Below are 15,567 nucleotides of genomic sequence, written 5' to 3' on the forward strand. Positions count from 1 at the left end.
AACCTGTCCACTTGATTCTTGCGCCAATGGTTTCCATGCACATCGCATAAGATCCAGCTCAACCCCCCCCCCCCCCCAAGCAAGAACTCGACAACATTGAGTTATCCTGGGATTATGGGCTCCTTTATCATGAAAACCAGTGCTTGGGAGGTTTGTGAAAAGTGCTGCCTCTACTCTGCTTTTGTATAATGAAGGTTTGTTTACAGGGGCACTTTTGCTTCAGATCATTGTCATATTCATGGTGGGAATGAGCAACTGAATCCTTTATTTCTGACACTGCTGCACTGGTAAACTGGCTTGCACTCACCTGTAAGTGCTGTTCATTGGGAGGTGTTCTGTGCACACTGTATGCACACAGGCCAGCCGCAGAAATGAGTTCCAAAGCTTTCTGATTAGGAATGCTCTTCCCACCTTGGGCACTTTCCCGTCAAAACCATCACATGACCAAGAGAAGGCCCCTCAGTGCTCTCTGTGCCACTGCTGGGGACCCTAAGAAACGAAGTTTCCAGAGATTTCACAACAGGGCAAGAAGGATACAGTAAAAGAAAAGAAAAGCAAGATATGTCTAGTGCTCTAGTTGAAAGTAGTAGCATGACTAATTTTGCAGACCAAAGTCTGAGTCCAGTGGCAGGCTCATGCACACGCATATGAGTGTACACACATGCACACACGAGTCTGTATCTGACAAAGTGTGCATGCACACAAAATCTCACACCTTGAATAAAATGCTGCTGGCTCAAACTTCATTGTAAAGGGGAAATGTGGTAGAGCATTTCTGCTTCCCACCCTGGGTAACAGTTTACAGCTCATGAGCAGTGGCTGAATTAGAGAGGAAATGCTATTTAACATGCTATTTAACAACAGAGATGACCAATGGAATCAAGCACATATTGATTAAAGGATTGTAGCAGAAGCTGCAACAGCAGCCAATTTAATGAGAGATTGCATTTCAAATGATATTTATTTTATTTATATCCCATGTCCTCTGCCCAAAGGGGGCTCGGGGCACCTTTCCCATGGGGCACCTGTTTTGAATAGAAACATAAGATATCCTTTAGGGATAGCCACAAACTGCAAAAATGTGCATTGCGGCTAAACTGTGACTGAAACCATTAACTGAGTTGGGAGGTTTGTTTGCAAACTGAATGAATTGTTTGCAAACTTTGTTGAATGCAATCCCTTGGGGGGAGGGGTATTGCAGAAAGCCTGACCTGTTTGGCTTTCTTGTATAGCCCCTTTAAAGGTCAAACATAAGGCCTGGGGGCCAGAACCAGCCCATCCACAGCTCTTACCTGGCCTGCGTGCAAACAGTGGGGAGACTCCTTTAAAGCAGGGATGCCAAATATAAGGCCTGGGGACACGCAGCCACCACCACCCCATTTCTGAAAGAGGGATTAGTTCAACATATCTTCCCAGACCCTTTCCATAGTAGCTTGGGGGGCAGTCAGCTTGAGAGAATGCAATATGTCCAAGGTAACAAGAAAGTTTTAAATTCAAAACCAGGTTTCCCCTATTCTACACTATGTGACACTGGCTCTCCCTATAAATGGTGTCACGTAGGAATGACTCCAGAGACAGTCTGAGTCCAGTTAAGTAAGAGCTCTCTCCCAGAAGTAGCAGGGACATTGAGAACACTGGAGAGAGTCAGTGCTACTCCCTGGTAGGAAGAAGGGAGTGTGGACACACATGAAACCCACGGGGGAAACTGCCTTCAAGAGGAATGGGTTAAGAAGTGCAGGTTCCTCTTTGCTACTGACAAATAGAAGCAACCAAGGAGCACCTGGAAGAACACCTGTACTGAAAGCCCCTGTTGTGATCCTCTAGACTAGGGGTAGTCAACCTGTGGTCCTCCAGATGTCCATTGACTACAATTCCCATGAGCCCCTGCCAGCAAACTCTGGCAGGGGCTCATGGGAATTGTAGTCCATGGACATCTGGAGGACCACAGGTTGACTACCCCTGCTCTAGACCAGGCTTTCTCTACTCGGGCTTCAAAAACCCTAGGGCCTCCTGAAGGGGTGGAGGTTAATTAATTGATAGATGCATATTTTAAATGGGTTAAATATTTATCAGGAAATAAGACCATATATGGTCATATTGGCCCCCTCCCTAAATGGCCAATGATGGGCCTGGAGGAGGTGAGAAGGGGAGGGGCTCCGGGTGGCCATATACTCAGCTAGGCTTCCCAGCCATATTCTGGATGATTGAGCCACTTTGGGGGTTTCTCGAAGCCTGAAGAATCTTTCAGGTGTTTCTCAATGGTAAAAAACTTCAGAAAGGCTGCTTAGACAAACACAGAGAATGGACATTTATCAGCACCACTTTAAGGCCACATAATCAGCACAATCCTGAGGAAGCCCCTTTTTGAGTCATGATGACAAAGTAGAAAGCCAGAATTTTTTTCCCTTTAAATGTAGTTTATTCCTCACTAGAATGACCACCAATAACACTTTTTTTGGTGTGAGAAACTCCTCAGCATTGAATGAGGTGAGGAAAAAAATGGAGATTTACAGTGGCAAAAACAGAACTGAAGGCATACCCCACCACAGAGTCATCTGACGGTACAGGCAGGAACATACCAGGGAGTGGGGGAATGGGTACTCCTAGCCTACTAGAAAGCTTTGGAAATTATTCTCTGGAGGTGGCCTGTGCGTGCCCAGTCCCCATGGATCTCAATTACTTCTTGATACTTTAGGTTGATCCTGTATTGAGCAAGGAGTTGGACTAGATGGCCTGTATGGCCCTTTACAACTCTAGGATTCTATGACTGCACAGAAGCCATGAAGACAAATATTTATTCTGCAGTAATAACATGGTCAAACAGTTCTGTCCATTTGCCTTTAAAACCTTACAAACATATTACTCTTGAGTTTGTTGGTACAGGAGGCCAAAAACTGAGCTGGATAATTTCAGGCTAGCACTTCTCAGTTTCGTGGGGACAGCCGATTTCCTAGGAAAGTAACACAGAGCATTACTTCTGACAGTGTCCAGTGAAATCTGAGGAGGCTTTGTGTGTGCACGTGGATGGGTATATCTGTGAACATGTTTTTTTGGTGGGTGGGTGGAATGAGTGCATGTAGAGAGTTGATGTTCACAAGACATAAACAAGGACCCCAGATGATCCCACCTGGCCATTCGTAGCTATCCTGGTGGAAGAACTTAACATTGTCAACGCATGGGAATCAGGTGTAACTAAAATGGTGTCTTTTGGAGCCAAACATAAATCTGGGGGTAAGATGTAGTTTTTAAACACTCAAATAACAGGATAGGAATAAAATGTTCTGTTGTTCAGGTCTGAGGGATATGGAAAGCCCCACATGGCTGTCTCTTACCTCCCACCATGTGCCCCCTTTTCTTCTTCTCTCTACCCCCACACTGACAAATATTTACAAAGCCAGACAAGACACATTATATAGCAAAAATGTTTAATCTCTCCTTGATGCTCGTGTTTATTTACAAGTACTAAATCTGAAGAACATTAAAATAGGAAATAGCAGGATATTTACACAGTCAAAGAGTTGCCGCACTGGCATAGTTGCTTCAAGTCTGAAACAATCACATAAAGTTATCAGGATTTTCTTTATTCTTTAAAAAAATTACTATTATTTTTTGTATGTTTTCTCTCCTTCTCCCCTCCCCTCCCCTGCCACCCCCTTCCCCTTTCTTAAAGGACAGCTAAGTGTGGCTTTGACATTCCTTAGGAAGAAGGAAGAGTGACGTGCCCTGTAAGGCTTGTACGCATTGTTTAATCTTAAGCGACAATGAGAAGTGCTCAAATAAGAGGGAAATTGTAATGGGGGGAAAAAGGTGATCTATTCCACTATCTTTTCTAGGGTATTGCCCATGTTGTGTATTCAAGATGGTTTCCAAACCCTTAAGAGTTCTAGGAGGTAGGAATAGAGGCTGAATGAGCAGGGATGACAAATACAAGATGAATCCACTGTGCCTTCACAAAACCTGTGTGCTGTGCAGAGCCAGTCTGATCCTGTGGACTGTCTGCATGGCAGATGAAAGCAGAATCAGCACAGTCTGCCTCAGGCAAGAGAAAAATCTGTGACAAATTGTTGGCAAGGGGACAAGGATACTATTAGTGCCCTGTAGTCTCATATATTTTCTGGGTAGCACCTGGGACCATAGAGCACTGAACAGAACTACCATTGTGACCTATTGTCAGTCTTCTTCTGCTCTGACTCTTCACTTGAGCACAAACCGAGAGAAGGAAGGCCTGGCTACAAGCATTCAGGAGTCAGAAAAAGTACCAGCCACTTCCTTGTTTAGCTTATCCAAACCGTCTTCCCAGAAGAGATGTGTATTTTAGGGACAGGGCTGCCATTCCCACCAAAAGGAGCTGAGGGAGTTCATACCATTTCCCCATCATACTGCTTCAGTTTATCCCGATTTCCACATGTATTCTATGCCTTTAGTTTTCACTTTGGGTTGTTTCTTTTGCTTTTCTCCCTGGATTTTTTGAGGTTCTTTTGTAACTATTACCCAGGCATTTTTGGGAAACTGATTTTGAGTTGACCCTTTTATGGTGCATAATATTTCTATTTTATTTGCCCCATTCACCTCCAGTCTAGTTTTTGATGTGGTCAAAACACTCCCCACCCACCCCCACGAGTGATTTCCCTTTCTTTTCTGAAAAAGTACACACACTAAAATATTGAAACATTACTGGAACACTGGAGCATTAGGCTTAGCAGGTTTTCTGAATTCTGAGCTTTTATCAATTGGGAAGAAAAGTCTCTATCTTATTTCCTTGCAGAGATGTGCCTTTTTCCTTGTATCTCCACAAGGAAAGGAGATACTCTTAAAAAAAAAGAAAAAAAAAGATTGCTGGGAATTCAGAAGAAGAGTTGTTTTTTATACCGGACTTTTCACTGCCCAAAGGAGTCTCAAAGCGGATTACGATCGCCTTCTCTTTCCTCTCCCCACAACAGACACCCTGTGAGGTAGGTGCAGCTAAGAGAGCCCTGATATTACTGCTCTGTGAAAACAGCTCTAACAAGACTGTGACTAGCCAAAGGTCACCCAGCTGGCTGCAATTGTGGGAAGCAGGGAACCAAACCTGGCTGGCCAGCTAGAAGCCCCCGCTCTTAACCACTTCAAGCTCTTAACCACTTCAGCACACCGTCTCTCCAGGTTCAGAGAACCTTCAAAGCCTATTCTTACAACATTCCAGCAATATATTTTAATGCCATCTTTTAATGAGGGTGGAGTGATGCTACTGATATCAACTATGACAACACCCCCGTCCTTGAAGGCATGTCTGTAAGAAACTGGCTTCACAACCATTAAAATGCAGGTGGAAGAGCAGATGTGCAAAAGAACTGTCCCCATATAGATTTCAGTGCTTGTGGATTGACTGCCAAGAAAATCAGGAGTAAGTTGAGCGTGTGGAAAAGCCCAGTTGCTCTCCATAGGTGCTTCTTCAACCCATCTCACAGTCCCTTTATCGGAGGCAACAAAGATGAAAAATCAGTCTCTGAAGGCATGAGGGACGGTGGATTGAAGGCACAAAGTGGGAGATGGAACTACGAGTAGCTCCTTTTAACAATGGACACGAACAGACTAACATGGCACCCAAAAAGCAAAGGATGTATTTGGCAGGCACTTTTTCTTGGTTAAACCAAGATCTAGAAGTCATTGACATGGATAGTGGCCATGATGGGAGGAGGCCAGAGATGATCTCAGTGCACTGCTTGGATGGAAACTGAAAAACATCACGAAAGCATCACTCCTCCTAACAGCAACTGATGGCTGAACGCCCATCAGGAGACAGCCAAGGGAGATGAGATAGGAGTTGTCGTTGCTGTTGTTTTGTGCATTTCAGGAACTGTGTGTGAAAAAATGTAGCTGTAATGTTTGTTTGTTTTTAAGAAGGGGGAAATCCCCCGGACCTCGCCTGAGGTGGACGGAGCTTGCTCACTGCTTCCGTAAAGCGTGAACTGTTGAAGAAAGCGAGGGATGAGGGGGTGGAATGTAGAGCAGGGGAAATGGGCTGCCTCAAGCCTTTAACAGCTTATAGCATCCTGGAGGGAGTGTGGACTATGAATTCCTTCTCCCCAAACTGTTGGGTTTGGGATGAGATCAGTGAGCAGTTTCTCGCCCACCTATTTCTGAACTTCAGCTGTCAGCCCTATTTAGGGTAAGTCTGCTGTAAATCTGATACACTGTTGTGGTTCAGGACTAGGGAAGCAGGAAATGTTCATCTGTCTCTGGAGCTCAGACTGTGATACTGGGGTGATGCTGGGAGGGTTTCCAATTTTTCATTCCCTCTTGACATTAAATCTCTTTCTGATCTTACATTGTCTTAAGATTCCTTGGCAATGCCTAACCTCACTTAGGCAAAGAGGAACATAGCACCACATTCAACTAACACAATGCCAATTGGCTTCTCATTATATTCAACCTGTAAAACCAACACACCTAAATTATAAGTTGCTCCAAACAAGCCAGCCTTTCCTTTCTGCTGTTTAAAATCCACAACCTTTGATTTCTGAAGAAAACGATTCTTGTTCAATTCTGCCAAATCATCAGTTAGCACCTGTGGCATCAAAGCCCTTCAGCAGAAATGTTGCCCAGTTCCAAGGTGTTAACAGCTTACATACCATGTTTTGTTCCTCACCTGACAATCTGAGCATCATAATGCACATCAAAACCTTTTTCTGAGTGCTAATTACATGATCACAATCCTGCAGAACACAGAAAGAGCAGGGGATTCAAGACTGTTGCCAGAGCCTCTGACAACCGTATCCCGGGAGAGGGTATGTGTGTGGATGGATTATCGTCTGTCAGTATAATATGGTGAAGAATGCCAACAAAATATTTGCCCTCCTTACACTGATAATCCCACGTTTCATGGGGATGAAATCCCAAAGGCAAATGTCAGAATGAGCCCTCTGGGGAAGTGAGAGAATACCAGACTGGCTGCCTAGAGGCCAAAGATGTCAGAAAGGCTAAGGAAAGCACTGAGTAAAAATGTTAGCATTGCCATGCCAGACCAGATCTATAAGGGGCAATCTTAAGCAGGTCTACTCAGAAGTCAATCTCACTTCCAGTAAAGGACTGCAGCCACACTCCACCTAGCCCAGATCAACAACCCCCCCAGCATCTTGTACCGAGAGACACAATGGCTGTGATTATACTTGGATACTTCCTCACTAGGTTTGCAAATAGCCCTGGCCTGGATAAGCCCAGGCTAGCCGGATTTCATCAGATCTCAGAAGCTGAGTGGGCTCAGCCCTGGCTAGTTATTTGGATGGAAGACTTCAAGGAATACATGGAGGCAGGCAATGGCAAACTACCTCTCAGCATCTCTTTCGCTTAAAGCCCTACGGGATTGCCATAGATCAGCAGTGATGACGGCACTTTCCCACCACACTAGGCTTGCCAAAGGTCTGGAGAGAAATGTCCTGCCCCTTTAATAGAGGCTTCCTGGCTAGAAAATGGGCAGTTGAAGCTTTTTATGGCAGGGAGGTAAATAATGTCACCTGGTAAAAGATACCTTTCAGTATCTTTTAAAGGAATAGAACATTTTTCTACAGGCCACTTGATGCCCCTAGCCCTCATTCCATTATATTTCAAGACCCAAGATGGATTGCCAGCTTTTCTCCCAGGGGTGACAAGGTTCAGTCATTATGAATGGCTTAAAATTGCGTTATTTCGAAAGTAACAGTGAAAAGAAAAAATCTCTTCTTATTCAGTCAAACTGATTGCTCCTTATAAGCCAAGTTGTAAACACTAGATAGTATTGACAATTCCAGTTAGTCCTATTGATTTCAGTGGTATCCCAGGCACCTGAATAAAAAAATAAGGTGGAAATTGGGATCTTGTCCGTCTGTCAAGTGATTCGTCACTCCTGGTGAGGGGAAGCCACTTGGACTCTTTCCTTGGGTATTGCCCACAAAATCACTTCCTGAGTTTCTGTGGCAAAATGTTGAGTAAAGAGGACCCTGACGGTGACTAAGAAAGCCCAATGATACATACATACCAGCAGACTACGGAATCAATGTTTTGATATTGCCAGTTAGACCCAAACATTTTCAAGAGGGATGTGCATGCCATCAATCATCAAGTAGTACATAAAAGGGGGGGGGGGAACCGCCCCCTTCGGTGACCTGATCAGAATAATATCATATAGGATCTTCTGGTTTTCTGCACCTGGGGACACAACTTTGCAAATGAAAATGCCCGCATGACTAATTTAAATACTAACCAATACTGTCATTCTTGTCTCCATGCTCCTGAATGGTCACTGAGTTTCTACACAAGACAAATGTGAGTTGGGTAAACGGAGTACTCAAATCCTGGTCTGCAAATGGAGTTGCTCTTAAAAGTCTCAGGACTGACTGTGTTCCAGCTGAACTGGTTTTTCCAGTGGGGTAGAATTTCTGGAAGACACTGGGCAAGAATGCCATGCCAGCCACCCTTCGTTCAGGAGCTCTTTCCCTATGAAACAGAAAACCGATACAGGTGATAGTTCACGCAAGGCCACTAGGATGCAGTAGCATTCTACAGAGCAGGGGTAGTCAACCTATGGTCCTCCAGATATTCATGGACTACAATTCCCATGAGCCCCTGCCAGCATTTGCTATTGCAGTCCATAAACATCTGGAGGACCACAGGTTGACTACCACTGCTATAGAGCATTCTAGCAGGAGTTCTGCTTTCATTCTATAGGCTCTTCAAATTAATCCACCTCTGCTGCACTTAAAGGTGTTTTACAGTAAAAAGAGGATCTAGGGGAAAGCTGCTCATTTTAGGTAAGCCACTTACGGAGCGATTTCTCTAGTGAAGTTTCTCAAGATATTTACTGTCATTGCTGAGGTACCAGGATGAGATAAGGGCCTAAGTAAACTGAATAGCCAGCTCCTGAGAAGGGAATAGGGACTTCTTCAGCTAAACTTGTGCTCACTGCTAATCAAATCCCATAACCGTGCTGGTCATCTGCTTCTGCCAAGTCAGGATTGTCCCTTTGCCCTCCACAGCATTGCCTCTGCTCCTCAGGTAGAATCAATCATGGATTTTTTTTAAAACCTCAGATGGATGATTTCCCTCCCAAATGCAGTACCAGGAATGTTCAGAGAGACGAACATGCAAAATATGACCATGTCTTTTGGGTGCAGCAACAGTTAGCTGTCCTTTAAGGCCTCAGAGTACCATTTTTTCAGAAATAAATAGTTGACGTTAATTCTATTTTTTTCCTTGTACAAGAAGTGACAAATTAATTCCAGTTGGTTTAAAAATAAAGGTCTGAACAAACCTCTAGTATTCAACACTTGCATTTTTTCTTTCTTTTTTTTTAAAAAAAAGATCAACTCAGACTAAGTTCTAACACAGTCATGCAACAGCCCACAGGTCCTACAGATCCAGAGACATCTGAGAAGTCCATAGGTGTTATTTTTAAATTGTCTGCTCCTTCAGCCTCTTCTTGAGTAAAAAAATTTAAAAAAAGACTAGAAACAAAATTACAAAGCAATCTGAGATGTGCAGGCATCAAAAGATTGTTCTGCTTGGTGAGAAATGTTTGAAAATTTCTTCCATTTGGTATTTTCTACTGCTTGTTTAAAAAAAATCATATTTGATATTGGTTTGATCTCCTTCAGTTAACTATAAAGTGCCCCACTGGGGCACAAGAATTAGATTGTAACAACATATATATATATATATATACACACACACATACACGCACGCACACACACACACTCCTTAAATTTTAATTAAAAACTTCATTACATCCCTCTCCTTCCCTTACTTGCACTCTAAGGGAATGGAAAGACTCAGTATGTTTTGCAGCAGCCCCTCACTTACATTGTCTGGCTGAGATAGCAACTGAGTTTGTGAATCTGGGCTAGTGGGGACAGGGGGTGGGTGGGCTGAACACTTGGTAGGTGTCCTCCTGAGTTGATTTCGGGCAGTGGCTCCTTCACACTGGTAAATGCCAAATGATAATAAAGGTGTCACCTCCATCAGAAACTGAACAGATGGGTTTTTTTTTTAAAGTACATTGAACAAAATGGTAATGAGACAACGCAAATTAAAAACAACAGCAGGGAGAGGAATAAGGGAGACAAGATTTGGACTCTGATTTTATTGTGCTACTTCAGACCAACATGGCTACCCATTTGAATCTAAGATTTTAGGAAGAATCTCCAGGTGGTCATTTGAGTATTGGCACTTTTTGTAATTGCTGTGTTAGTATGAGGTTGGGAAGGTCAGGCCAAATGGGCTTTTAAGATCTTCAGAAAATGCCTAATTCAGGACACTGGGAATCCATCTGATAGAACCAGGGATAGCTGGCATCTAGAAAGTCAGCCACACATGTAAATTCAAATCCTAGATCAGCCAATGTAAGAGTCAGCCCTAGTTCTACATGGGGCCAATGACTTCTTTTGCAGGATACTGGTATGCTGAACATCTTTGCTATGCAAGAAAATTACCAGGTCAAGAATCAGTGGCATAATAGAAAGTAGACATGGTCTATGGGGTGGGCGAAGCAGCATAGAACATGGATTTGCAGGAGTTTCATCTCCAGTACTCCTCTGCTAGTCCCAGGGCCAATGCTACATAAAACTTCTGAAAGTTGCACAGCTCAGCTGTTCGGTTCTTACAAGCAGCTCATCCTGTTCTAGGAAGTTTGTCTTGTCCATGATGCAAATTACCAGGACTGCCAACTTTTCCTCCTAAGTGAGATTAAATTTTCTTTGCTGCCCAGATTGGCCGAGATCCAAGGAAACCTCTGTGACAAACCAAGCTCAAGAGCAGGGGGCCCCCATCCTTTTTGAGCTCTGGGGCCACCACTGGAATTCTGGAACTGGGTGGTGGGTGCAGCCGCAAACTGGCTGTTGCAGAAGGCAGAGCCGGCCACAGAACAAGTGCTGCAGAAAGCAGAGCCACTCATACAGAGGAAGCTCCAGCGGAGGGGGGGAAAGAAGGTGATTTTTAAAATACCCTGGGGAAAAGGAGTGAAAGAATAAAACCACTGAAATGTTATTTTAATCTGCACAGCCAGCTGGCTCTCTAGAGGCCAATCAGAAGACCCGCTGGGCAAGAGTCCCGCTCGGCCCCAGCCACTTTCTAAAATCAAGAAAACTGCTGACGGGCACCCTGGTGCCCATGGGCACCCTGTTGAGGACTGCTGCTTTAGAAAAGTTCCCTGTGTGCCCAGCCTCACAAACAATGTCAAGGCTCCTGAAAAGAAAGTAATAGTGTAGACTGGGTTGGGGGGGGGGGGGGAGAGATTGGCACTAAGGAAAGGCAAACCCATTGCCCTGCTCAGTTGTTGTCTTCAAGTGACAAGAGTCGAACAATCTTGCTTCCTACCAGCTCTGACTTTTTGGGTTTTGCCAAACAAACCCACTGATGTAGCTGCTGTCAAAACGTTTTCTAATTGGTACCGTTTGATGCAGATGAGAGAGACGGTTACGGAGTTTCTGTTGCCTAACAATCCCTCTTGCCTTAGAGCTGGCTTCTTGTGATTATTACTATACTTTTAAAAAGAAATCTATTGAAAGACGTTTGGGAAAAGGTGGCGAAGAAAAAAATCTGAGAAATTTGCCTTGCGAGAGGAGAGCCCTGTGGAGTCGGACGGCAGGCGGCTTCTGAATGCAGGCCTTTATTGCTATCGGAACAGAAAGGGAGACATGCTGCGTCTGACTGGACCTGGGATGACGCAAGACGTAAATATTCTCAGAAAATGTGTGAACGTGAATTGCCGACCGCAAAGGCAGCAGTGAGGGCAACTCGCATGCTGGTTCTGTCAGTGCCAAACTTCAGCTCAGGGCTGAATTACGTTGCAGTCCTCATCTCCTCGAAGCCAGACTGACCGAGATTTCTCAGTCGTCCCCTTCTGACTAGGCTCGGACGCTACCACAGGCTGCCTCAGGGGGCCAGGCATTTAACACAAGGAGAAGTGGCGACCCTTCTAGCCTCCTGCACCATCCAGACCCCACCTCGGGCTGCTGCCTCTGCTATCAAGGACCATCCTTTCCCAACAGAAGAGGCAATACTGAGAATGGGCTCAAAAGGGGCAGTCTGGCTCTCTGTGCCTTTGCCGTTGCTCTGCGTGGAGGAATTGCTGGAGTGAATGTCCCCCAGAGCGAAAATGCCCTTTGGGAGGAAAGCTAAGTGAAAAGGGGGAAGGGGCCCGGGTTGCAGGAGGGACACAGAGTGTTTCTGAAAAGTTGCACAACTCAGCTCTTTGAAACCTTACAAACAGCTCGTCCTATTCTGGGAAGTTTGTCCTTTGCACAATGCAATTTATTGGGGCTGCAATAGCGAATAGACAAGCGAGGCCCCTCCCCTTGGGCTTTGGGGCCTGGTGTGCAGGGCCAGCCCCCTCTTTTTTCCACCCTGTTGCTTTCTTCAGCAGCCTCTTCAGCAGCATTCAGGAACGAGAGCACGTATTTGGCCTGTGCTAAAGAACATTTGAGCGAAACATGGCACAGGGCAAATTATAGGAAGAACCAAAGGTAACGGGGACTCTTCTGCTGGCCCCAACTACGCTATTACCATCCTATACTAACAATGGTCCTTTATTCTTTTTTTGTAGAACAAACAAACAAAAAAACAGAAAAACCCTCCCCCAATGGCAAACTTTTTGTGTGGAAAATTTAGAAGCCCCTCTCCCCCATTTTTAAATCATTTTTTTTTTAATTAAAAATGTTTTCCTAGCTTTTGGAAATTGTGCAAATATAGCAGTTAACACTAAAGGCAGAAGGCCAGAGAGAGAGAGAGAGAGAGAGAGGGAGAGAGAGAGAGAGAGAGGGGGGGGGGAGAAAAGGTTTCTCCAGGCAGGGTGGGAAAAGGAAGCAAGTACGGGAGAAAAAAAAAAGTAAGCCTACCCACCCACCCGCTACAGAAAACCATAATGTAAAATCGTCATCCTAGACATTTAGTGCAGTCCCCAACCTTCCGGGACAGGCCTTGGGGAGCAGCTGCAGCTCTTTTCCCCGGCCTTCCTTGAGCATCGCGTTGGGTCCTTCGGATTCTTCGCTACGTCGCTCCTTTCAAAAAGTCTCTACATACGTTCATTTTTTGTTTGTTTGTGGTAACGGTGGTTAAGTTTTTGCGGTTTGTTTCTGTAAAAGTCTTCTGAGACGCAGCGGACTCTGTGCATTGCTCGGTGCTGGGCCCCAAGATATTCTTGCTCTCCTGCTCGCCGTGCACCTCCATGCTCTCCGCCTCCCTGTCTTGGTATCCACTGCTAGGGAAGTCTGCACCACCACTTTTCAGCTACTCAGGGCCATTGTGTCAATTGCCTGCTCCAACTTACTCCGCAGCCGTTGCCGTCGGGCCTGTTCATCCTTCTCTAAAGCAGCTAAGATCTGGCAAGGGAAAACAGTGGAGAGGAAACCATCAGTAAGGGAGAGATCGAGAGCCAGGATTGTCAAGCTTTGCCCCACTTTGCGATACTGTCTCCCCTTCACCAGTAGGCGTCCAGAAATAGAAGGCAAAAAGATCTCCCTGTGCGATCAAAAGTTAAGCAGGGATGCAAATGGAATCCTTCATTTTAATCAACTGCTTTCCTGAGGAAGAAAAAGGCGAAAGGGCAAGAATTCATTATGGAATTATATTGGCAGGCGTACAGCCTTCCTGTTCGTTTGCCATGATAACAGCAAGGTGGGCAGGGGGGCTCCATGGAAAGTATAATTACAATTCCCACTGTCAGGTGAGGTCACCCCCCAAGTCTCACCTGCTTTTGCAGCCCCGCCAGCTGGGAATAATACTTAGCTCCTGGGGAATGGAGGACACTTGGGGGAATCAGTGTGCAGTGGGAAGACTAAGGATCTTTCCTCCTATAAATTCTCTCCAACCTGACATCCCTGGACTGGGAACCCTCTGTTTCCTTAATATCCAGTCCTCAAAGTATAGGAGATACAAGAAGATCATTCTTCAAGGCAGTGAACCTTGACAATCCTGTCCAACTGAGGGATACTTTCTTAGGAAAGTTATGGAAGCTTCTGTCTTTCTGCCCAGAAAACAAAGAAACAGTTGGAAGGAAAAGGGCCTCACGTTCAAATGGAGGACATTTCTCCAGGCTTCCACAAAGCTTCTTTGGATTTTCTTTTTTAACACATCTGGGCTGTATCTGAGCCAACAGTAGAAAACTATTGTTCACTAAAGAAGATGAGTTGGTTTTTATACCCTGCTTTTCATTACCCAAAGGTGTCTCAAAGAGGCTTACAATCACCTGCCCTTCCTCTCCCCACAACATGCACCCTTTGATATAGGTGATGCTGACAGAATTATTCTGTGTGAAAAGCTCGAACAGGACTGTGACTAGCCCAAGGTCACACAGTTGGCTGCATGTGGAGGAGCAGGGAATCAAACCCAGTGCTTCAGATTAGAAGCTGCCTCTCTTAACCACTACACCAAGCTGGAAATTAACCCATTACTTAGTTTAAAAAAAAATCCTGTGAGAGGGACTGCACACAGGAAAACGATTTGAGTCTCACAAACAGTTGCGAGGTAAATTCTGGAATTGGCAAACCCAGTCCTCTTGGTCTGTATGCCTCACCACCTGTACAATTCCCCCTCTTCCACCCTCCCTCTTTCAGTAGCCACTTTACGGGACTAGACAAACCATGGATGAGGAACCTGAATCTGTGTGAGTTACAAGACCGATTCAAAACATGAATTGCTGGAGAGGTCTGCTTCTGTCATTGTGAGCCCTTGTTGCTATTCAGGAGATGCGCTCACGATACTGGAAGCATCATGCAGTGGTGTTTCTCCATTGAAATCTCATTCCTCTAAACAAACCCTTGTTCCAATGACAGTTTAGAAGACAGGAGGGATACTCTTTTGATATTTAACATGATTCTTGTCTTTATTAAAGGTATATCAAAGGAAAATAGAGACTGGAGGGAAACTGAGGATGTTCAGGAAAAGCAGCATCTTTAATACAGGAATGACCAAGCTAAAATCATCCAATTCTCATACAATTCTCAAACTCATTCATACTAGCTTGCCATTTGGGAAACTAGAAAAAAGTCCACTGTTTTTACATTTGTTAACTACCCGGGTTATGTGAAATAAAGTATAGTCATGGATGCTGCAAAGAGGATTTGGGGAGATGAAGGGAATTGGTAGGAATTGAGGGTTTTAGCCAAAGAGATTGAGAAAATGAAACAGTGGAGGCATACAGAAGAGATATGTCCATCATCCGGAGTATCGAACCAAGCTCCACCTCCTTCCAATTGCATAGTCAGATAAAGAACTGATGATTAAAATGCAAACCCATCAGAAATCCCATTACAGTGGCTACATTTGTTGTGAGAGCAAGGTAGATTTCTCTTTCCAATTAAATGTCAAGGCATCCATCAAAGGGGATTTGATTAACCATTTCATTGGCTGCATAATTGGAAATAAACTCTTGTATAATTAATAGACTGACTATTAGGAGGCAGAAAAGGTCTATCACAAGCCCTACAGGTAATTCCTTAATATGGAAATCAGCTCCCTTTGATTAAGAACACTCTACAGGTCTCCAGCACTGGACATACAGGATGTGCTCTGAGAGAGTTCACAGGGCTGTAAGCTCAGGGCATAAAGACTCAGTACTGA

The 15,567-nt window shown here is 44.7% G+C and overlaps 1 protein-coding gene across 11 annotated transcripts in view; it reads right to left on the bottom strand.

The window, feature by feature from the left end:
- Positions 1-3,408: 3,408 nt before the first annotated feature.
- Positions 3,409-15,567, bottom strand: part of PLXNA1 (plexin A1) — a 424,561-nt gene continuing 412,402 nt past the window's right edge. For all 11 annotated transcript variants that reach the window (XM_077325380.1, XM_077325387.1, XM_077325383.1 and 8 more), the window contains exon 32: positions 3,409-13,328. In XM_077325380.1, coding sequence (XP_077181495.1) covers positions 13,233-13,328 — 96 coding nt within the window. In that variant the 3' untranslated portion in view covers positions 3,409-13,232. The remainder of the gene's footprint in view (positions 13,329-15,567) is intronic.

Source organism: Paroedura picta, chromosome 3, assembly GCF_049243985.1.
Source record: "Paroedura picta isolate Pp20150507F chromosome 3, Ppicta_v3.0, whole genome shotgun sequence".
NCBI classification, from domain to species: domain Eukaryota; kingdom Metazoa; phylum Chordata; class Lepidosauria; order Squamata; family Gekkonidae; genus Paroedura; species Paroedura picta.